At 35.1% G+C, this 21,113-nt stretch overlaps 3 protein-coding genes and 1 pseudogene across 3 annotated transcripts; all 4 read left to right on the top strand.

The window, feature by feature from the left end:
• Window positions 1-520: 520 nt before the first annotated feature.
• On the top strand, window positions 521-2,376 carry LOC132302278 (disease resistance protein RPM1-like). The gene is made up of 2 exons (XM_059799124.1): window positions 521-1,864; window positions 1,972-2,376. The coding sequence occupies exon 1, from the start codon at window positions 614-616 to the stop codon at window positions 1,373-1,375; it is 762 nt and encodes a 253-aa protein (XP_059655107.1). The 5' UTR covers window positions 521-613; the 3' UTR covers window positions 1,376-1,864; window positions 1,972-2,376.
• An 8,103-nt stretch (window positions 2,377-10,479) lies between these two features.
• LOC132305185 (disease resistance protein RPM1-like) lies at window positions 10,480-16,071 on the top strand (annotated as a pseudogene).
• A 544-nt stretch (window positions 16,072-16,615) lies between these two features.
• On the top strand, window positions 16,616-17,497 carry LOC132305184 (disease resistance protein RPM1-like). The gene has a single exon (XM_059802861.1). The coding sequence runs from the start codon at window positions 16,616-16,618 to the stop codon at window positions 17,495-17,497; it is 882 nt and encodes a 293-aa protein (XP_059658844.1).
• A 3-nt stretch (window positions 17,498-17,500) lies between these two features.
• Window positions 17,501-18,745, top strand: LOC132305183 (disease resistance protein RPM1-like). The gene has a single exon (XM_059802860.1). The coding sequence runs from the start codon at window positions 17,501-17,503 to the stop codon at window positions 18,743-18,745; it is 1,245 nt and encodes a 414-aa protein (XP_059658843.1).
• The last annotated feature ends 2,368 nt before the right edge of the window (window positions 18,746-21,113 follow it).

Genomic DNA, 21,113 nt, shown 5'->3' with positions numbered 1-21,113 from the left:
AAAAGGTAAGCTCATTCAGCTTAAAGAAAGCCTACTCCCTCAACTCATGAAGTTCAGACAAATCTTAAGAGATCAACCAAAAAAGGTCGCCTAACAAGGGTTAACTTAAAAAAGAGATTGATTTATGCCAAAGAGACATCACTCAAAAAAACACTTTTGACATTCTCGATACTTGACAAGCAAGCACGAGAATGGGGGGCAACTGATAAGGATAAAAATAATAGGCAGCTCAAAGTCAAAAGAGAAATAAGATAAGGGTAAGGGATTTATCTTACCCAAAATCTCCATGGAATAATAATACCACATGTAACCAGAGTTACCATTCCTGTAAGAAGGGAACGATATCATCTTGGATCAGGGAGAATCTCGCTTGAAAAACTACTACCATTAATGCTTCTATAAAAGAAAGGATCAGTCAACCTAAAAAGGTACGCCATAAATTTCATATTGAATCCTTATCGGATATTTAATCGTCGAGTACTAACTTGACCGTCGGAGTACACCCGGCCGGCACCACGCCGGTCATCACTTCTCTTGTCTTGCAGGAATTGTCACAGACTCCGGAACGTGTAGATTTTTGGCATCAACAGGATTTGTGAAAGATATTTCGGGAATGACAATGGAAGAAGTTGCTGAAGGCTATCTCAACGAGCTTATTAATAGAAGCTTGGTCCAATCAATATACCTTGGGGAACTTGCAGCATACAAATCGTTTTCCTCAACTCCGTTCATTACTCATGTTTGGGTGGAAAAACCTATATCCAAGTCGTTGAATCCTATATTATTCATTGGTGGGGTTACGTTGTTAAAGGTTTTGGATCTGAGGGGTGCTTCTTTGGAGATACTTCTAGATGAAGTTGGCAAACTATTTCATCTCAGGTATTTAAGCTTGAGGAAAACAAGGGTTATAACACTTCCGAAATCCATAGGTAAACTTGAAAACCTTGAAACTTTGGATCTCAAAAACATCTATGTAACTGAGTTGCCTGTTCAGACCTTAAAGCTCCAGCGTCTTCGTCATCTCTTGGTGTACCGTGACTTTAAAGCAATAGTGGGAATAGAAGGTTTGTCTTCCTTACAAAAACTGTGTTATATTGAAGCCAACCGTGAGAATGGTAGAATTGTAATGGGAGAGCTAGGGAGACTGACCCAGCTGAGGAGATTGGGGATTAGGGAGTTGAGAAGGGAGGATGGGAAGGATTTGTGCTCCTCTTTTGAAAAGCTGAGTAACCTTCAATCATTGAACGTTTTTTCTGTAAAAGAGGAGCAGATTGTTGATTTTTTAACACTTGTCCTCTCCTCCTGGGTCTCTTCAACGGCTCTATTTGTGGGGACGTTTAGAAAATTTGCCGCATTGGATAACTTCTCTTCATAACCTGGTGAGATTGCGGCTTGCGTACAGCAAGTTAAGGGATGATCCATTGCAATCCCTTCAAGAAATTGCGTATAGCAACTTCTCTATTTCTGATAGAAATTTTACTTTTTGAGGCTTACCAAGGGGAGGAATTGTTTATCGAAGCGACAGGGTTTCAGAAGCTTAAGATATTAAAGCTTTACCACTTAGAAGGATTGAGGAGGGTGAGAATGGAGAAGGGATCATTGCCTCATCTTGAAAAGCTGATTATTAGGAACTGTAAGTTGGTGGAAGAGGTACCCACACCCACTGGCATTCAACAAATATTTATCAGATAAATTGAAAATGACACTGGATCGAGACAAACAGGGTGGGGATTATTGGAAAATAGCACACATCCTCAACATTCATATATCTTGAACTTTCCTGGATAGTCGTTGGGAAGGAGATTCTGTAGAGAGAGAGATGGAGAAGAGTCCTTGCAAAGTTGAGATCATTAGTATTGATCAGGTCACCTAATATTTGCTTTTATTTTATTTTTATAGGATAACTGATTTGTTTTTTCTTTGTTTTTCTTTTTTCTTTTTTTAATATATTATGTTATTTTATTTTTATAGGATAACTGATTCGGAGTATTCCTGGAAGGCAGTTGGGAAGGAAATTATATAGAGAGAGAAATGGAGAAGAGTCCTTGCAAACTTCTTGTTGAGATCATCACTATCTAATGTTTTTATTTTATTTTTATGATTAAGTTGTTGTATATTGTGTTACATTATACAATTTATTATGTTTGGAGGAGAGTAGTACAAGCAACAACATTTCATTTATTGTGTTTTTGGAAAATGCAAAGTTGTTGTTGAGATCATCACCTACTGTTCTGAGTTTATATTTATTCATTGTTAATTTTTATGTAATGCATTTCATTTTATAGAGACAATGTATAAAAAAAGTCAAATTCAAGAACTTGGACTCCAACAATACTAATAAGGTTGTCCAATTGTGTAATCTGGATAAATAAAATGTTGAACAATTTAATAGAAGGTTGCAGTTTTTGTCTTTGATGTTTGCTATTTAAGGTAAGGTAGTGTTTCGAGGAGCCCTTCAAGGAGGCACTTTGTTACCGAACAAGCAACGTTGGAGTAAAACGAAAAAAAAAAAAACACGTTCGAACATTGGAGTACATGGAGCGATTGAATAGTCAAGTTTAAAAACTACTGAAAATTAATTCAAAATTCAAACAATCCAATTCGGGTGGAGTTCACAAGACCCTTAAGATATTATGAAAAGTTTGAGACAAATTCTACAATTTTTGCCAATTTATGAGATTACAACTGTTTTTAAACTCGAAATTAAGTCATTTAAACCCATGATTGATGATATGACAACTTTTTAACGAATGATATGACAACTTAACTTTGTGTATTTTGAATCGATTTTGTCAAGTGAATACATGGTAGGTTTGAGAGAAAAAATAATTTATGATAAAATTTGAACCCTAACATAACACTTTGATAAATGTTTTAAGGGGTTAACTCATTTTCTTCAATAAAAACCTAAATTTCTCAATCAATTTTTATGTGTGAGTAATTAAATAAATACATAATCCACTTAAAGTTTTTTAAAACTATATTTTGAGTCCTCTTTCTTTTGAATAAGAATCCTAATTTCCTCAACAATCTACATGTGTGAATAATTTGATAAATTGATCAATAATCTTCATGTTTATTATAATTATAATGTCGAGAGTGTATAAGAGTGTGTATATATATGTGTGTGTGTATGCATAAGAGTGTGTATATATATGTGTGTGTGCGCATAAGAGTAGAGAAAAGAAAATTAAAGAGAGAAACTTAATTTAATGTTCGTTCTCACTTGTTGTAATACTCCTAATTTTAAAAGGATAGTTCTGGAATTTAATTTACTTATTTATGTGCATTTTTAATAAATTAATTGTTTAATTGCTTGTATTACTGGATTTTATTGATTATATGCTTGTTTGTCTTTTTATTTGAATTAATTGTTGATTTATGTATTTAATTGTGTTTTTATTGTAATTAATTGTTTTCTTTTATTATTATTGTTTTTAGTTGAATTATTTTTAATTGGGTTAAGTTAAATGCTTTATGTATATGATTAGATTTTTCTTTTATTATATTTTTTAGAAGTCACGTATGTGTAGCCGATGTAGGTTATAACTTAGGTTGTTCATGGGCCGACTAAGATTGGTATTAGGGGCTCTGGCTCTAATTATACAAGGATTAGGGTTGTAGTGTTAAGCCTATAAATATAAATCTCACGTTGGGTTTAGGGTTTTGGGAATATACACAAAACTCTTCTCACGTACCTAAGAGATAGAGAGGAAACACAGTGAACAACAGAGAGAGAATTTGGGAGAAACAGAGAGTGAACCTTGAGAGGTTTACAGATCGAGAGGTTTAAGGAGGAAGGAGTGGAGTGCTTCTGGGTTGAACCAAGAGCACCGGAGGTGTTGAACGGCAGCCTACGATTATGACGGAAAACTTAGAGACGGAGGTTTAAGATTTCTGGACTGAAATCTAAAGCAAGTCTCTGTTCTACTCTTTCCCTTTAATCTGTGTTCTGTGTATGCCTAGCTAGACTCCAGGGGTTTAACTAATGATAAAACGAAATAGTCATGCATGCTTAATTGGATTAAAATAGAGAGTTTCATGATTTTATATGCTTCTTCAAAATTTCTTTATTTCTGTGATCTTTATGCATGAACTGTTGTTTAAATTGAATCTTTGCCTACTAAAACACTTAAAATAATTTAGTATGGACGTATGGGGCTTAGGTTAAAGCTTAGGGGCCTTAACAATGAAGTTTTAGGATTTACAGAGGCTGAACGGACGAAGAAGAAGACCCCAGCCGACTCAGTTGGAAACTGAACCGATTGAGTTATCAACTCAGCCGACTGAGTTAGCAACTCAGCCGACTAAGTTCCTAACTTAGCCTGCTCAGTTGTAACTTAGCTTGCTCAGTTGGGATTTTTGGTTTTAAACGCCCAGTTTGGTTTTTTGTGCACTGTTTGGACTATACAGAGTGTTAGCACTTCATTTAAATTGTTTTAAATGATGTATATGATTGTTTTAGACCTGTAAGAATATAGGTAAACAATGATTCATAAATGGATTAAGGTATGGACAGTGTACAGTTAGGAGAAGATCCTACATGTTGAACTTTGAATGTTAATCAGCTTACAATTTGGAACTTGGAGGATTATTTATATATGATTTAATTTTAATTAATCATATTTAGATAGGATTATAAGTAACATGGATTACTTGAATTTAACCATGCTTGTGTTGGATATTAATTTTCACTTTGTTATTCAACTGCATCAGTTTATGGATATTTTGGAGGATGTGAACGCTTATACTTGTTTTAGCTATTTACATTATTGGAATTGGATTTTTAGGCTCTATAATGACTGCCTAGTATTGATATACATGTGTTAATTTATATTGATGCATGTTTTGAAGGATGGTTGTTGGATATATAGTGTCGTTTTATTAACTATGCTATATGAATGATTGTATGCACCGATATGGGACGGTGACATATTAGGTATGGACTAGTTCAAACACTATGTTCTACCTAACTTGGATTGAGTTATGGACTAACCATAAAGGTTAAGTACATCTCATATTTGAGTTATATCAATTGAGAATTGAATGACCTACCTTGGTTTCAGAATAGATTTGTTATACATATATCAGACCACAAAACAGATGGATAATATTTTGTATTAGGAGTACGGAATTTATATATTTATTATATGGTACCATGGTATGAGCATGAGTCTCAGAACCATGGTTAGGGCGCGTATATTGCCTAGGATGGATAACTGGAAATATGTGTTGTTTCCTGGTAGGTTTAGGTACTCATGCTCACATTTGGGTGCGTTTTCCCATGTTGCCTTCTATTTAGGCTGAGACAGACCTATTGGACTAGCGAACGTCCTATAGTGTGTACTATATATACATATATGGACTACTCTAGATATTGTTGAGCTATCGAAGATGTATCTGCGTATCGGATTACTGTTTGGATCGTAGTTGGACAGGACTTGCATGTGGGCCTGACCCACTCTTTATTTTTTAGGTGTTCATCAGTTCCAGGATTAGAGCTTGGATGTGCAGAGCAGATACAGATACTCATTCCTCCGATTACGTAGGACTACTTGCTATGTTTAGCATTAGACTTATTTCAGTTGTTTCAGTTTCAGTTTGAGATTTTAATAAGGGGTCCACTGGATGGATTCCCTAGTTGTACTCTTGGAGTGTTGGAGAGTTGGTTTCTTGTTATTAAGATTTGAGGATTTTATTGTCTAGTATTCTTTCAACTTTTAATTTTTATTTCTTTAATTCAAATTTGTATTCTGTGTTCGTTAACATATTAATTGTCTGATATCCCTCGGGTTTGGGTCTGGGCCTAATCAACCAGTGTCTTGGATCCGAGGGGTATCACAATTGTCCTTCAACGAATAATTCATACAAATGCGTATATACATTACTCATCTTTGAACTTATCTGCTTCCTTAATTTAACTCTTAAATACGTTAATATTTCAATAAGAAAGAAAAAGTGTAATATCTATTAAAATTAAAGACATATCTGTGATGTTTCTGATTTTTCAGCATTTTCATTTTTTCAATAATTCGTAGAGACAAGGGTATTTATGTCTTTTCGCATATTGTGTTCGGGATTGTGGTTGGGTCCATTTGCATTGTGCATTTTAATTTATGTGGGTTAAGTAGTATTTTTCTGTAGTGGTGCACTATATGAGTTGTGTGGTGTAAAAAATGGAAGATTAAAGAAAAAGAGTAAATAAAAAGAAATTTTGGGGCCCACCACTATTTCAAAAGTGGTCTAGAGACCACTATTTTGCTTCACACTTTCTCTCTCCCCGTACATCCCTCTTTTCTCTCAATTTCTCTTCCATTTTTCTTTTCTTATTGAGACAAACTTTGATCCTTGATTTCATCTTCATTACTTGTCGGAATTGGGTGCTGTTTGAGCCAAAACGACGAGCACGACGAGCTCTACGCATCCATACAAGCAATTTCAGTTTTAGTGCCCTCTTTGGAGTTCGAATCTAGGGACCCATTGTTGGGTTTTGATACAAACTTGAGGTAGGGGCATCTTAATTCATGTTTTCTTGCTCTTTTGTGAATTATACCTTCCCTGTGTGATAATGTGTTTAATTTAGGAGTTAATTGTATCTATGATTATATTAGTGATGTCTAGAAAATTTCATGATATTGAATGTGACTTGTATTATGTGAAAAGCATGTCTAGATGCTACCTTGTTGTGTTTAATTTGATGATAATCCATTATGAAATGTTGAACATGATATATGCTTGAGTGATTGTTGTTGTTCTTTAAATGTCTTAATCTTGGAACCATGAAGCATATATATATACAAATGCATCATTGGGTTGCATGAAGTGGGAGGAATTGGTTTTGAAATGAAAAGGGGATTCTTGGGATATGAATGTTTTGGAAATGGTTTTATGCAAACCCGGTCGCTACGGGGTTACCAATGGGCCAAAGGTTAATATAGCCTAGGGGGGATTAGGAAGTCGCCCTAGCGTGGTTGAGCTAGCTGGGCCCCATAATGACACCGCGGGGTTACCAAGGGTCAGGGACACTAGCCAATCCTCCTCTCGTGTCGCGGCGGGGTTACCAAAGGGCGGGTTGTTTTAACATTTGGAAAGTGATGGTTTTGAGAATGAAAATGGGGAGTGGCATTAGCGTGCATTCGCATTCCACAGCATAATGATCTTTGTATTCTAATTTGGTTGGAATTATGTATTAATTCCCTATGTTGCATGCTCCCTATTTCCCATTGGCCTATACTTTGATTGGATTCATGGGGACACAAGACGCATGTCTTAAATGTCACCTACTGAGCATATAGCGCACCCTACTATATATTATATTTTTTTTTCAGGTCTTGGAAAAGAACCGGCGGATGCTAATCCACCTCAAAATTGAAAGTTGTTAGAAGATGATTTTGCTATCTTGTATTTAGCTATTTCATGTGTAATTATAGTTTTGGGAATGTAATTAAGTTTGTGAATGATCTTTGAGAAAATGTAATTAAGTATTACTCACTCAAAATCAGTTTTGTGTATTCTAAGTAACGTGTTATAAATTACGTTACCAACATGGTGGTTGTTATTACAATTTGATGTTGAAGCATATCTTATTTTGTACGTGAATGTAGTGGCGGGGTGGTTAATTACCAAGTGTTGGTGTAAGTGAGTTATCACTGGACAGTGGGAAGTGGGAGTGCAATTTTCCCAGAACCGGTCGACATGTGGCCTCCCAAATGTCGACCGGTATCTTGGCAGAATGGTCATTATAGCATATGTCCCAAACCAATCGACCGGTATCCCAATCCAGTTGACCGGTATCCATTGTAACTTATGTTCAGAACCAGTCGACTGGTATCCCAAACCAGTCGACCGGTATCTTGGCAGTGGGTTTTCCCACTGTTTATATCCCAAACCAGTCGACTGGAGTATACGTCGACCGGTTCTACCTTTTCATGTAATTACCAATTTAAGTTCTTAAAATTACACTTTGGCATCATTTGAAGTTGAAATTAATTATTTTTATGACCTAATTAAATGCCATAATTATATTTTTGCCCTAAAAGGACTATTTTACCCCGAACCTCATTTTAATTATTGTGTGATGCACGTAAATGACTATGATGTCCTTTGGGTCTTACTTTATTGAAATATGATAAATTACCATCTTGCCCTTTTTGGAACTCAACATTTTAATTTAACGTGAAATTACCGTTTCACCCTTGGATGTTTTTGGGTCGGGTTAGGACTCGTTTAATGATCCGAATCCATGAGGAGCTGGGTCGTTACATTATCCATCTTTCAAATTCGAGATACATACCATGAATTTTCGAGACATGTAACAATGCTCCAAAACATACCAGATTTATATGTATGAAATCTCAATGAGAAAAAACCACAAAATTAATAATCCATATTAAAGTAGTCTACTGGATTGAAGCAAACCTGACAGACTTACGCTGAAACCACATTGCTAAACTCAAACACAACCAAGTCGAGTTGCTCCAGACCTCAAACTCACTCCCACCATCTTGCAAACTAGTCGCTAACCTAAAAAACAATTGCTTCGCGAACAAATTACTCCCTTCGTAGTGCATTTGTACTCTTTCAAAAAAATTCAGTGGTCAAAATGCAGGTGAGTAGATGAGTATTATCTGTCAAAAAAAAAAAAATTAGACAAGTACTGTCCAAAAAGAAATATTTCATAAGTATTTAATGTCTATCAAGATGAATTGACACAAAATAATGAAATGTATATCAAGATTGTCCAAGCAATGGTTATACCATCATGCATAATTTTGTACCAATCCAGCTTTTGTCACATTAGGGTAAAATATTTAATTAAGCTATGTTAGGGAGCATTGGATAAGCGTAAAGCGTTTCAAAATTGAAATCAGAGAAATTTTATTCAAGATTTAAATTAAATTTTCTTTAATTTCAATTACAAAAAGAATTAGTGCTTCAAAATGCAACATTATTTTCAACCATCTTTGTCACAAAAACATGGGGGTTACCAAATGCAACATTATTTTCAACCATTCAAGCTTTATAAACTCTAGATTATGTTAGCTCGTATGATTCATTAGGTTCCCTGAGGAAGGATTGTGATCCCCCAACTAATGGCTCTGTCAATCTGACCCCAAATTAAAATCCAATAAATAGACTTAAAAACTCAATTTTGTATATGTGTGTGTGTATATATATCTATATTGCAGTTACTAACTTACTATATATTATGTAACTTGAAGCTGCTCATAATAACTTATCCGGTACAACTTTCTACCCAGCTAACCGCCAAATTTCTTACTAATTGTCATTTTGACCTTGAAATTGCTCTTAAAAAAAGAACTAGATTTAATTGTGTTGGTATTTAAAATAAATTAGGACACTAAAAGGCCCAAAAGTTGATGATGCACTAGAGGAATAGACTTAATTGTGTTGTACTAAAAAAATAAAAATAAATAAAGAAAATTCAAGAACTCAAAAAATAGAAAATAGTTTTGAGAGAATTATAAAAGATAATTATAAATGTTTGGATCTTATACTTACACAAAACAATACATTGGTTACGCAAACAATATAATGTTGTTACCTAAGCAATATAAGTTAGTTGTTACATAAGTGATGTAAAATTGTTGGGTAAGTTATTGTATTGACAAGATATCTAGAGTTTAACTAATGAATAATGAATGTCATTGTAAAATCGATAAATGCAAGAAGAAAAAAAAAAAAAAATATCAAGATTTTTTGGCGCAATGCCCATTTTATGGCTTTGAGCTGGAATCAACCTAAATAATTACCACCACATCCCAATCCGGTTGTACCAAAATCTGAAATTCCATCTGGAAAGTCTGGCAATTGAAATCTATTTTCTATCTATTCTTCTCTGGGAGAAATTAAGAAGATAAGAGAAAATGGCTGAGATTGCACTAACTTTTCAGCTCGACCACCTGACAATCTTCCTTCGAGAAGAGTCAAAACTCTTGGGAAGAATAAAGGAAGAAGCTGAGTGCGTCAGAGATGAATTGGAACGCACGAAGGCGTTCTTGAGAGTAGCTGATGCAATGGAAGAGAGTGACCTTGAACTCCAAGTATGGGTTAAGCAAGTGCGTGAAGTTACCTACGACACTAAAGATGAACTGGACGAATTCGTGTTCCGCCTTGCTCGTCATCATGGGGACGGATTCTATGGTGCCCTTCATAAGCTTTCTCACTCTATTAAAAACTTGAAAGCTCGCCATCAAATTGCTTTTGAGATACAAAGAGTAAGGTCTAGAGTGAATATAATTGCTGAGGGACATCACAAATACCGTTACAAATTTAACGTCTCAGAGCAAAGCTCAAGCTCCAATATTGTCAATAACACATGGTGTGATCGTCACGGTGATGCACTGCTACTGGAAGAAGCAGAGGTTGTGGGCATTGATGGGCCTAAAAAGTAGCTGATTGAGTGGCTTTTGGGCGACACATCGAGACTCAAAGTTGTTTCTGTGCTGGGAATGGGGGATGGGAAAAACTACCCTAGTAAAGAAAGTCTACGATAATATCTGGGTGAAGAATCATTTTCAAAGCCATGCTTGGATCACTGTTTCACAATCCTTTGATCTTAAAGAGCTTCTCAAAGACTTGATTCAACAACTCTTTGATGAAGTCAAGAAACTGGCTCCTTAAAGATTGGAATCCATGGACAACAATAATCTGAAAGCACAATTCAAGGATTTCCTGCAACGGAGAAGGTACATGTTTGTTCTTGATGATGTGTGGAGTATAAATGCATGGGATGCTTTAAAATACGCATTGCTTGACAATAATTGTGGCAGTCGAATACTACTCACAACGCGCATTAGTAAAGTAGCTTCTACCTCTTCCGTAGAATTGTAGATTACCACAGTAACATCTACACTATGGAACCACTATCTCCAGAGGAGTCTTGGACTCTGTTCTGTACGAAAACATTCCAAGACAGCAGCTGCCCTCCACATTTAGAGGAACTCTCACGAAGTCTATTAAAAAGGTGTGAGGGATTGCCACTTGCAGTTGTGGCAATTAGCGGTGTTTTGGCCACGAAAGAAAAAAGTGGAGTACATGAATGGGAATTGGTCCAACGCAGCCTTGGCACTCAATTAGAAGGAAATGAACAACTTGAGAGTATGAAAGAAATTCTCTCTTGAGTTATAATAATTTACCTTATTATCTAAAAATGTGTTTCTTGTAGTTGAGTATATTTCTGTAAGATTATCAGATTAAGAGAATGATACTGATTTGGCTTTGGACCGTAGAAGAATTTGTGGAAGCGAGAGAAGGAATGACAGTAGAAGAAGTTGCCAAAGGCTACCTTAATGAGCTTGTTAATAGAAGCTTGGTCCAAGTGGTAGAGTTACATACAGATGGAAGGGTTAGAAGGTGCCGCGTCCATGACCTTTTCCGTGACATTATTACTTCAAAGTCGAGAGAACAAAGCATTGTAGTGATTCTTAATACATTCCGGGATGATGAGAACAATGCTTTAGAAAGGTATGTGAGTGTGTAAGAACACTTAAGAAGTTTTGGAATTTTAAAGTTTTTAGGAAGTTTACATTTTGCCTATTTCGAACTGGTAGCCAAATTGAAGGTTTCACTTCTATCCATTGGGAACCGGTACCTACATTGGGAACTGGTAGCCTATCCCTCTACCGATTCAAGAATCATGTCGGATTCTTCTCTGTCGATCCTGAACCGATAGCCAAATCCAATACCTGTTCAAGGCTTCTTATCAGCTTAGATAACTTTAGTTTCCTAATCTGTTTTGATTCCTTTTTGGTCCAGACTTCCTTCTAAAATCCTATGGATGAATTTCACTTATTTTACAAGTATTCTTAGGTATTCCAAACTTCTATATAATGCCTTCTTCATTCAACATTGAGGTATGACTTTACGAAACGAAAATTCATTATTTTGAGAAAGCTTTTTTGAGAGATATTGTTCAAAAAATCAATCTGATTTTTCTGATTTTATTTTTGAGAGCACACACATATATATACAAGTAATTTAGTTGTGTTGTTCTCTATCTCATCTGAATTGGAGCTTAATTGAATATTCAAAGATTCCGAAAGAGCATATCTATTTCTTCTAGATATTCTTATTTATTCATTTAACATTGTTTCATTAAGATTTAGTTTATGCATATTTAGTAAGATTCTTTTAATTCTTTTTTTTAACAAGGCAACGGGCTAATTGATTTTCAACAAGGCTGAATGAATTGCGCGAAGGGAAGAGAAAGAGAGATCTATGAGAAAATCAACCAAAAAAAAATTTCATATTAAAAAGAAAAAGAAAAGAAATTTTTTTTCTCATATGCAATTTATCCAAATCTCGAAAGAGGTCTAATTTACCCTTAATATTTCGTTCCATTTATTAAAATTCTCACTGTTTTACCATTCCTCTCTCTACGTATCTTATATTCCATAGTACCAATACCACTGATGATGAAATATTTACTGAAAATAATATATAGTTATAGGTCATGGAATTAAAGAAAGAAAAGGTTTTCATGACATGACAAGAAATATTGTTTTAATCTAAATCTCTATTCCATTTTTACATTACCGATAATTATATATATGACTTTCTTTTCAAATTAATTGGTTGATTAGAATATAATTTCATAATTATAACATTGCTAAATATGAAACCTTCAAGAACACCACAAAAACACCAAAATTCAATGATTGTTTTCGTATTCAAATAACTTATTCTATCGGCAACCTAACAAGAACAACTAAGTTTACTTACCAATTTCATTAAACAATAGAAGGTACCAATACGCAATAGGGGTTGAAATTCCAATAGACTTATTGGAGGGTCCCATTGGTGCTCATCCAGTAGGAATTGAACCTACGAATTCGCCAATTATGAGTTGGGCACTTTAACCATTCAGTTATGGATGCTTAGCGGCCTACTTGTTAAGACCTAGGACTCCTTCTTCCTAGTATTATTACGTCTTCCAAACTTTTATATAATGCCTCTCTCATTCAACATTGAGGTATGACTTTAAGAAACGAAAATTCATTATTTTGAGAAAGCTTTTTTGAGAGATATTGTTCAGAAAGTCATTCTGATCTTTTTTATTTTTATTTTTGAGAGCACATACATATATACACGAGTGATTTAGTTGTATTGTTCTCTTTCTCATCTGAATTGAAGATTCAAAGATTCAGAAAAAGCATTTCTATTTCTTGTACATCAAATTTAGATTTTGAAGAAAATGGGTGAAGTGATCACACTTTGAAATGATCGAATGTTGAGAAGTGTTGTTTGATCTATCAGCAATCCTTCTACAGAGATAAAGAATAAGTCAGAGGTCAAGTGATATTAGACGGGACGTCGTAAGGCCAGAGGATTGTCAGCAATTGGTTTTTGGTACAACGATAGGATGTGAGCCTGAGTCAAAGTTCAGTGTACTTTGTTTTCAACATAGTGGATCGTTTTGCTCTAGATTGCACAGTCCACAAGGTTTTTTCCACAACAATTGGTCTATTTTGCCAATTGGGGTTTCCTCACTAAAAATCCTGGTATCATCTCTCAAACTCTACTTGCTTTACTTTTTAATATTTATTTTTTGTAATTATGGATATTAAATTGATTATATTGCTTAGGTAAATTAATTAATCACAAAACTTAGACAAGTTGACCTATTAATCTGATCTAGGTCATTTGGAAAGTTAATCACAAAAAAATCAATCAACAGTTTCCGCGCCGTGTAACTTACACTTTATTCTAAATCAAGTCCCAAAACTTCCTTCACATTGCCTTTGCAAGAAGTTGGCCGAGAGATACTCTGTTTGGTACTGATGCTTCTTTTCCTTTTCCTTTTCCTTTGTAGTTTGTCTGTTCTTTTTTGTTTTGCCAAATAATGAGAACAATTGAAGCTTGTTTAACACTATGATAGTAGTCTGCAGCTACATACATACATGATCATTATGAAAATCATAGTCATGTATCATAGTTCACTTGGAGTGTTATGAAATGATTGATTTTATTGCAGAGAGGGTCATCGCGTGTGTTAATTGGATGAATTTGGCACGGAGGGAGAGTGAGGGTGTAGAGATCGAGAGTTACTCCGAATATGAATATTTGAGGCAATGTTGTTTCTTATTGCTTCTTATTAGTGCCTAGTTACGGATTTGTGAGGCAAATTTAAAGAGTGACCCAATGCAGCTTCAATATTGATTATCTTCATCATAATTTTATAAAATATTTGTTCTACAGTCCCAACATTTAGAATTTTCCGTCTATATAATTTTCTTCTCGGATTACTTTAATTGAACATAATTTTATAAAATATTGTTCAATATCAAAGGATGCCGCCACCTTCCATAAGCCCCACAAAACCACCAAAAGTCAATGATTTCAACTGTGTTTGATCAGATCAACTCCTATTATGAATTACATATTCTGCCGGCCACATTAAACAAATATATATATATATATATATATATGAAATCATATATAATCTAACAAGGAGTGGTGTTTAAAAAATAATGGTAGGTTACAAGTAATACAAAGTAAACCTACCAATTTCATTAAACAATAGAAGGTTATGAAAACTAACTAAAATTCACCGTGTTCAAATATTCTTTTGCTTTCGTTGCAAAGTAATTGTTAAATTCATGAAATAAGCTGTCAGAATAAATTTTCCATGTGTCACGCTCCTTTGATACATAATTTTATAAATATTATCTTTACCTGTATAACATATTCTGCCAGCCAAACAAGACAAAATGTATATATATATTGTAATCCCGCGGTGTCAATGACCACCTCATTCTTACGACTCCTTCCTCCCACATTCTCTATAGTTATTATATTCAGCTTGTGGTTCTAACAAATAAACCAAATTTGGGCCATAGACCACTACCTAGTATCGTTTGGGTCTTTATTGGTATTTCACATTTTCCTTTTTCTCAATTATATTTTCAAATTAAGAAAAAAATTAAATATGCGGTGTTAAGTTGTGCTGTTAAAAAAGAAAATAAATAAAATGTAACAATAAGCATTTGTATTAATCGATTTTTATTTTTTATTTTTTATTTTTCATGCAATATATTGCAGTAAAACATGGTGCCTAAATAATGTATTTCACATTTAATGCGGTTACAATAATTAAAGTTTTGGATTCACCTATTAGTGACTTTAAAATTGAGGAATTTCCCGTTTAATTTTTCTCTAGACATTCTTATTTATTCATTTAATATTGTTTCATTAAGATTTAGTTTATGCATATTTAGTAAGATTCCTTTAATTCTTTTTTTTTAACAAGGCAACGGGCTAATTGATTTTCATCAAGGCTGAATGAATTGCGCGAAGAGGAGAGAAAGAGAGAACTATGAATTGCACAAAAGGTAGAGAAAGAGAGATCTATGAGAAAATCAACCAAAAAAATTTTCATATTAAAAAGAAAAAGAAAGAATTTCTCATATGCAATTTATTCAAATCTCAAAGGCGGTCTAATTTACCCTTAATATTTCGTTCCATTTATTAAAACTCTCACTGTTTTACCATTCCTCTCTCTACGTATCTTTTATTTTTATTCCATGGTACCAATGCCACTGATGATGAAATATTTACTGAAAATAATACTGTAGTTATAGGTCATAGAAAAGAAAGAAAAGGTTTTCATGACATGACAAGAAATATTGTTTGAATATAAATCTCTATTCCATTTTTACTTTACCGATAATTATATATATAACTTTCTTTTCAAATTAATTGGTTGATTAGAAAATAATTTCATAATTATAACATTGCCAAATATGAAACCTTCAAGAACACCACAAAAACACCAAAATTCAACGATTGCTTTCATATTCGAATAACTTATTCTGCCGGCAACCTAACAAGAGTGTTTAAATAATGAGGACAACTAAGTTTACCTACCAATTTCATTAAACAATAGAGGGTATGATAACTAAAATTCAAATATTATTTTGCCTTCGTTGAAAAGTTATTGCTAAATTCATTGGCATTTAGTATACCTCTTGCTTTTTGTTTAACAAAATTGTCTTTTATCATAGTTTGCTAGGAAATTATCTGAAATTCCTTCTGGCTTTTACTTACTGAAATTCATACTAAGATTGGGAGAAATAAAGAAGATCAGAGAGAATGGCTGAGAGTGCAGTAGTAGCTTTTCTGCTCAATCACTTGGACATCTTCCTTCAACAAGAGTCAAGCCTCTTGGGAGGAATAAGGGAAGAAGCTGAGTCCATCAGAGATGAATTGGTGCGCATGAGGGCTTTCCTCAGAGTAGCTGATGAAAAACAAGATATTCACCCACGGCTCCAAGCGTGGGTTGACCAAGTTCGTGATGTTGCCCATGACACCGAAGATGTGCTTGACGAATTCATGCTCCGCTTCTCACGTTATCACGGGGATGGATTCTATGGTTTTCTTCGTAAGATTTCTTGCTCCATTAAGAACTTGAAAGCACGCTGTCGAATTGCTTCTCGGATACACAGAATCAAGTGTAGAGTGAATCAAATTGCCGAGGGTCATCAAAAACTACAGCACGGTCTCAGAGCAAGGCTCGACCTCCACCACTGTCAACAACGCATGGTATGATAGTGGAGGTGATGCACTCCTACTGGAAGAAGCTGAGCTTGTGGGCATGGATGGGCGCAGGAAGCTGCTGATTGGGTGGCTTGTGGAGGACACTCCCAAACTCAAAGTTGTTTCTGTGGTGGGGATGGGGGGTTTGGGGAAAACCACCCTAGTAAAGAAAGTCTATGATGATAAGGAGGTGAAGAATCATTTCCAATGCCATACTTGGATCACTGTTTCTCAATCATTTAATCTCAGAGAACTTCTCCAAGATGTAATTCGGAAACTCTTCGATGAAGCCAAGCAACAGGCCCCTCAAAGATTGGAAACCATGGACGAGAACAACTTGAAAGCGGAAATCAAAGATTTCCTTCAACAGAGAAGGTACGTGCTTGTTTTAGATGACGTATGGCAAATACAAGCATGGGATGCTTTTAAATATGCATTCCCTGACAACAATAGTGGCAGCCGAATACTGCTCACGACCCGTATTGTTGGTGTAGCTTCTACGTCTTGTGTAGAATCTCCTGATCACATCTATACAATGAAACCATTGTCTCCAGAAGAGTCTTGGACTCTGTTCTGTAGGAAGACATTCCAAGGCAACCACTGCCCTCAACATTTAGAGGAACTCTCACGAAGTATCTTAGAAAAGTGTGAGGGCTTGCCACTTGCAGTTGTGGCAGTTAGTGGTGTTTTGGCTACGAAAGACAAAAGTAGAGTGCGTGATTGGGAATTGTTTCATCATAGCCTTGGTGCTCAGTCAGAAGGCCACGACAAACTTGAGAGTATGAAAAATATACTCTCTCTTAGTTACTATGATTTGCCTTGCTATCTAAAATTATGTTTCTTGTATTTGGGTTTATTTCCTGAGGATTACGAGATTCAGCGCATGAGAGTGATTCGACTATGGATCGCAGAAGGATTTGTGGAAGTGAGAGTGGGATAGACAATGGAAGAAGTTGCTGAAGTCTATCTCAATGAGCTTATTAATAGAAGTTTGATCCAAGTGGCAGAGATAGATAGTATTGGAAGGCTTAGAGATTTTCGAATCCATGACCTTTTCCGTGAAGTAATTACTTCAAAGTTGAGAGAACAAAACATTGCTGCCATAGTAAGCAAAGGAAGCACAACATGTCCGGAAAAAGTTCGCCGCCTATTAATTAAGTATAGCTTGGGGAACTTGCAGCATACAAATCGTTTTCCTCAACTCCGTTCCTTGCTCATGTTTTCGGTGGAAGAACCTATATCCAAGTTGATGCCTATATTATTCAATGGTGGGGTTAGGTTGTTAAAGGTTTTGGACCTGAGGGGTGCTTCTTTGAAGATACTTCCAAATGAAGTTGGCAAACTATTTCATCTCAGGTATTTAAGCTTGAGGAGTACAGAGGTTGAAACGCTTCCGAAATCCATAGGTAAGCTTGAAAACCTTGAAACTTTGGATCTCAAACGCACCCATGTAATTGAGTTGCCTGTTCAGATCTTAAAGCTCCAGCGTCTTCGTCATCTCTTGGTGTACAACCCCGTCCACCATATTGACAATGGCTTTAAAGCGATGGTGGGAATAGGAGGATTGTCTTCCTTACAAAAACTTTGTTATATTCAAGTGAACCATGAGAATGGTGGAATTGTAATGGGAGAGCTAGGGAGACTGACCCAGCTGATGAGATTGGGGATTAGGGACTTGAGAAGGGAGGATGGGAAGGCTTTGTGCTTCTCTCTTGAAAAGCTGAGTAACCTTCAATCATTGAACGTAGCTTCTGTAGAATGGAGGAATGGGATTGTTGATATTCAACACTTGTCTTCTCCTCCTCGATCTCTTCAACGGCTCTATTTGTGGGGAGGTTTAGAAAATTTTCCGCATTGGATAACTTCTTTTCATAACCTGGTGAAATTGTGGCTTCGGTATAGCAAGTTAAGGGATGATCCATTGCAATCCCTTCAAGATTTGCCCAATCTGATAGAAATTGGACTTGTTGATGCTTACCAAGGGGAGGAACTGTGTACCAAAGCGACAGGGTTTCAGAAGCTTAAGACATTAGAGCTTCAACGTTTAGAAAGATTGAGGTGGTTGAGAATGGAGAAGGGATCATTGCCTCATCTTGAAAAGCTGATTATTTGGAACTGTGAGTTGTTGGGAGAGGTACCCACTGGCTTTCAACATCTAACCAACCATAGACCTCGATGGGTCCTTTAGCTAATGTTTTGTTTTTATTTTATTTTTATGGATAACTGATGGTATTGTTCTTTGGGATTATTACATATAAATGAGGTTAGGGCTCCATATTTACTAAGAGGCTGAGTCAAAGTCAAATATTTCTCTAAAATGTGTTTGACCCAAAAGCTGAGGTGGCACATGAAAAAATACGATTTATAATGTGTGTTATCTAAAATGCCCTTCTTCCTATTTTATGTGTTGCCTAAAATGCCCTTTTCTATAATGACCTAATTGAAGCCCTAAAGCGCCTCTTTCATATTCCATTCGTGCAGGCAGCCCTCAGTCTTCCCCCTTCTCTGTAAAACGATCAACAAACCCCTAACCCTAACATTCCATTCGTTCAAGCAGACTTTTTTAGAGAGGGTTTTCAAAGAATCCCCAATTCATTCTTATCCCCTTTTCATAGAGTTTGAGGGTGAGGGAGAGCACATTTTTAGAGGGAATGTATCGATTTTTAAGAAAAATTCCCTAATCACAAGTTGTTTGTGCTAATTCCAACCCATTCAAGAGAGCGCCATCACTGCCAAACACTGCAAAATGACGAACTATCGGTGAGTTATAATTTTTTCCAATTTTGATTTATGAGTAATTTGTCTCTTCAGTTAATAATTTTTTGTTTTTTTTTTGTTTTTTTGACTCTTGAATCTTAAAGAAGCTCACCGTAATGGGATTGTCAAAGAGGTTGATCACGATCATGTAGACAACAGTACTCGTGAGGTAATTTAAATTATTCTCCTAATTAGGTTTTTGGGAAATTCAAGTGCCTTATTTCTAATTTTTTAACCAAATGGCCTTTATGTCCTGAATGGATTATATTGCAGAATTCTCTGCTATCTTACTACTCGCTCTGTGTCGACTCATCACCTTATAAGTCTTCACCCATGCTTGGTGCTTTCAGTACTGGTGAGGTAGGTTAAATTATTATATTTATGCCTTAATTGTTTGCTTTCACTCTTACGTTTTGGGGAAATTCAAGTGCGCCTTATTTCTATTTTTTTAACCCACTTTCCATGAGATTTGTTCCGTGTGCATCCTATCTCCTTTAAGCCTTTATGTCTGGTATAAATTCTTGAATAGGCTATATTGCAGACTTCTCTGGTATCTTATTACTCACCCTGTGTGGACTCATCACCTGAGAAGTCTTCACTCATGCTTACTGATACATTTGCTTTCCTTTGTTGTGTTATTTATAATTTTCCTAAAAGTAACTTAGTGATAGAATGGAATTAACATGGTGAAAAACTGAAAAAAAATAATATTAAATAATATTAGTTCTTGTTGTCTTCTTTGTTTGTGTGTGTGTCATCACACTCTAAAGCCTGCATATCTGTAGCAGAATATGTGTTGTGACTTTGCTTTCCTTTGTTACTATCTCAATCCATGTTAAGTTTTATCTTGTCCTTCCCTTTGCATTGTCTTCAATGTGGACCATGTCACTTTTGTCGCGTATGTAGTTTTTTTTTTTTTCTAGTTGCATATGTAGTTATTGGTAACCAACTTAATCATTTTTTTATTTTATTTTATCTTATTCCCAATGTGGGTTGCTTCATTTGTCTCAACTCTCATGAATGCATTGCCAGGAAAGAAAAACCATCTGAAAATTGTATTTATTCCTAATTTTATTCGTTCTTGTGTTAGCAAGCATTTTCTCAATATTTGCATTTCTCCACACTCCATCTATGAACATGTTTGTTAATCACCCCTCATTCCATCCTATAAATTATGTATGGCTTATATAATAATTTTTTTAGTTTTAAAGGTATACGTCAACTACACATAAAAAAGCACTCCCCCACTTAATGTATCTTGTTTTAAATTCTGTAAGGAATGTCATCTTCAATTTGTCCTTCTATATGAACAATAAAGCCTAGGTAATGAAATTATTCGCATTTTAGTATCTAATAATTTTCAAAATTTGCTTTATCTTCATCTGTATTCCTAGTTTAAGTAAATTTACATTACAAAAATTTAGTTCTATTTTCTAGAATTTCTTTCAATACCTATAATTAGACTGTCCTTACATTAGTTCCATCAATCAAAATAATAGCACCAGTAAATGGTATGTTCTAAGTAATTTCAGCTTAATGTATATTTTCAGTTCATACATAACTAAGACAAAAGATAACGTCTCCATACTGATCCATGATGTAAAGTTATAGTAATTAGAAAGTCACTTGTTTTCCCCCCATATTTTCTCATTATAGTCACAATTCCATTATATGTGTCTTTTATATGTTAATATGTGCTATTTATTACTTTTTCCCTTTTCTAAGATACGTCATGTTACATTTCTTAAGACCCTATCACCAACTTCCAAGAAATCTTTAAAAATCATAGAAAGATCTTT

The sequence above is a fragment of the Cornus florida genome, unplaced genomic scaffold (assembly GCF_030987335.1).
Source record: "Cornus florida cultivar Cherokee Brave unplaced genomic scaffold, ASM3098733v1 CherokeeBrave_3.0.0_Hap2_Chr04, whole genome shotgun sequence".
In the NCBI taxonomy this organism is placed as follows: Eukaryota; Viridiplantae; Streptophyta; class Magnoliopsida; order Cornales; family Cornaceae; genus Cornus; species Cornus florida.
This window is presented reverse-complemented; position numbering and strand designations above follow the sequence as displayed.

Coding starts and splice junctions, on each gene's coding strand:
- LOC132305184 (XM_059802861.1), top strand. CDS start 16,616: ATGGATGGGCGCAGGAAGCTGCTGATTGGGTGGCTTGTGGAGGACACT.
- LOC132305183 (XM_059802860.1), top strand. CDS start 17,501: ATGGAAGAAGTTGCTGAAGTCTATCTCAATGAGCTTATTAATAGAAGT.
- LOC132302278 (XM_059799124.1), top strand. CDS start 614: ATGACAATGGAAGAAGTTGCTGAAGGCTATCTCAACGAGCTTATTAAT.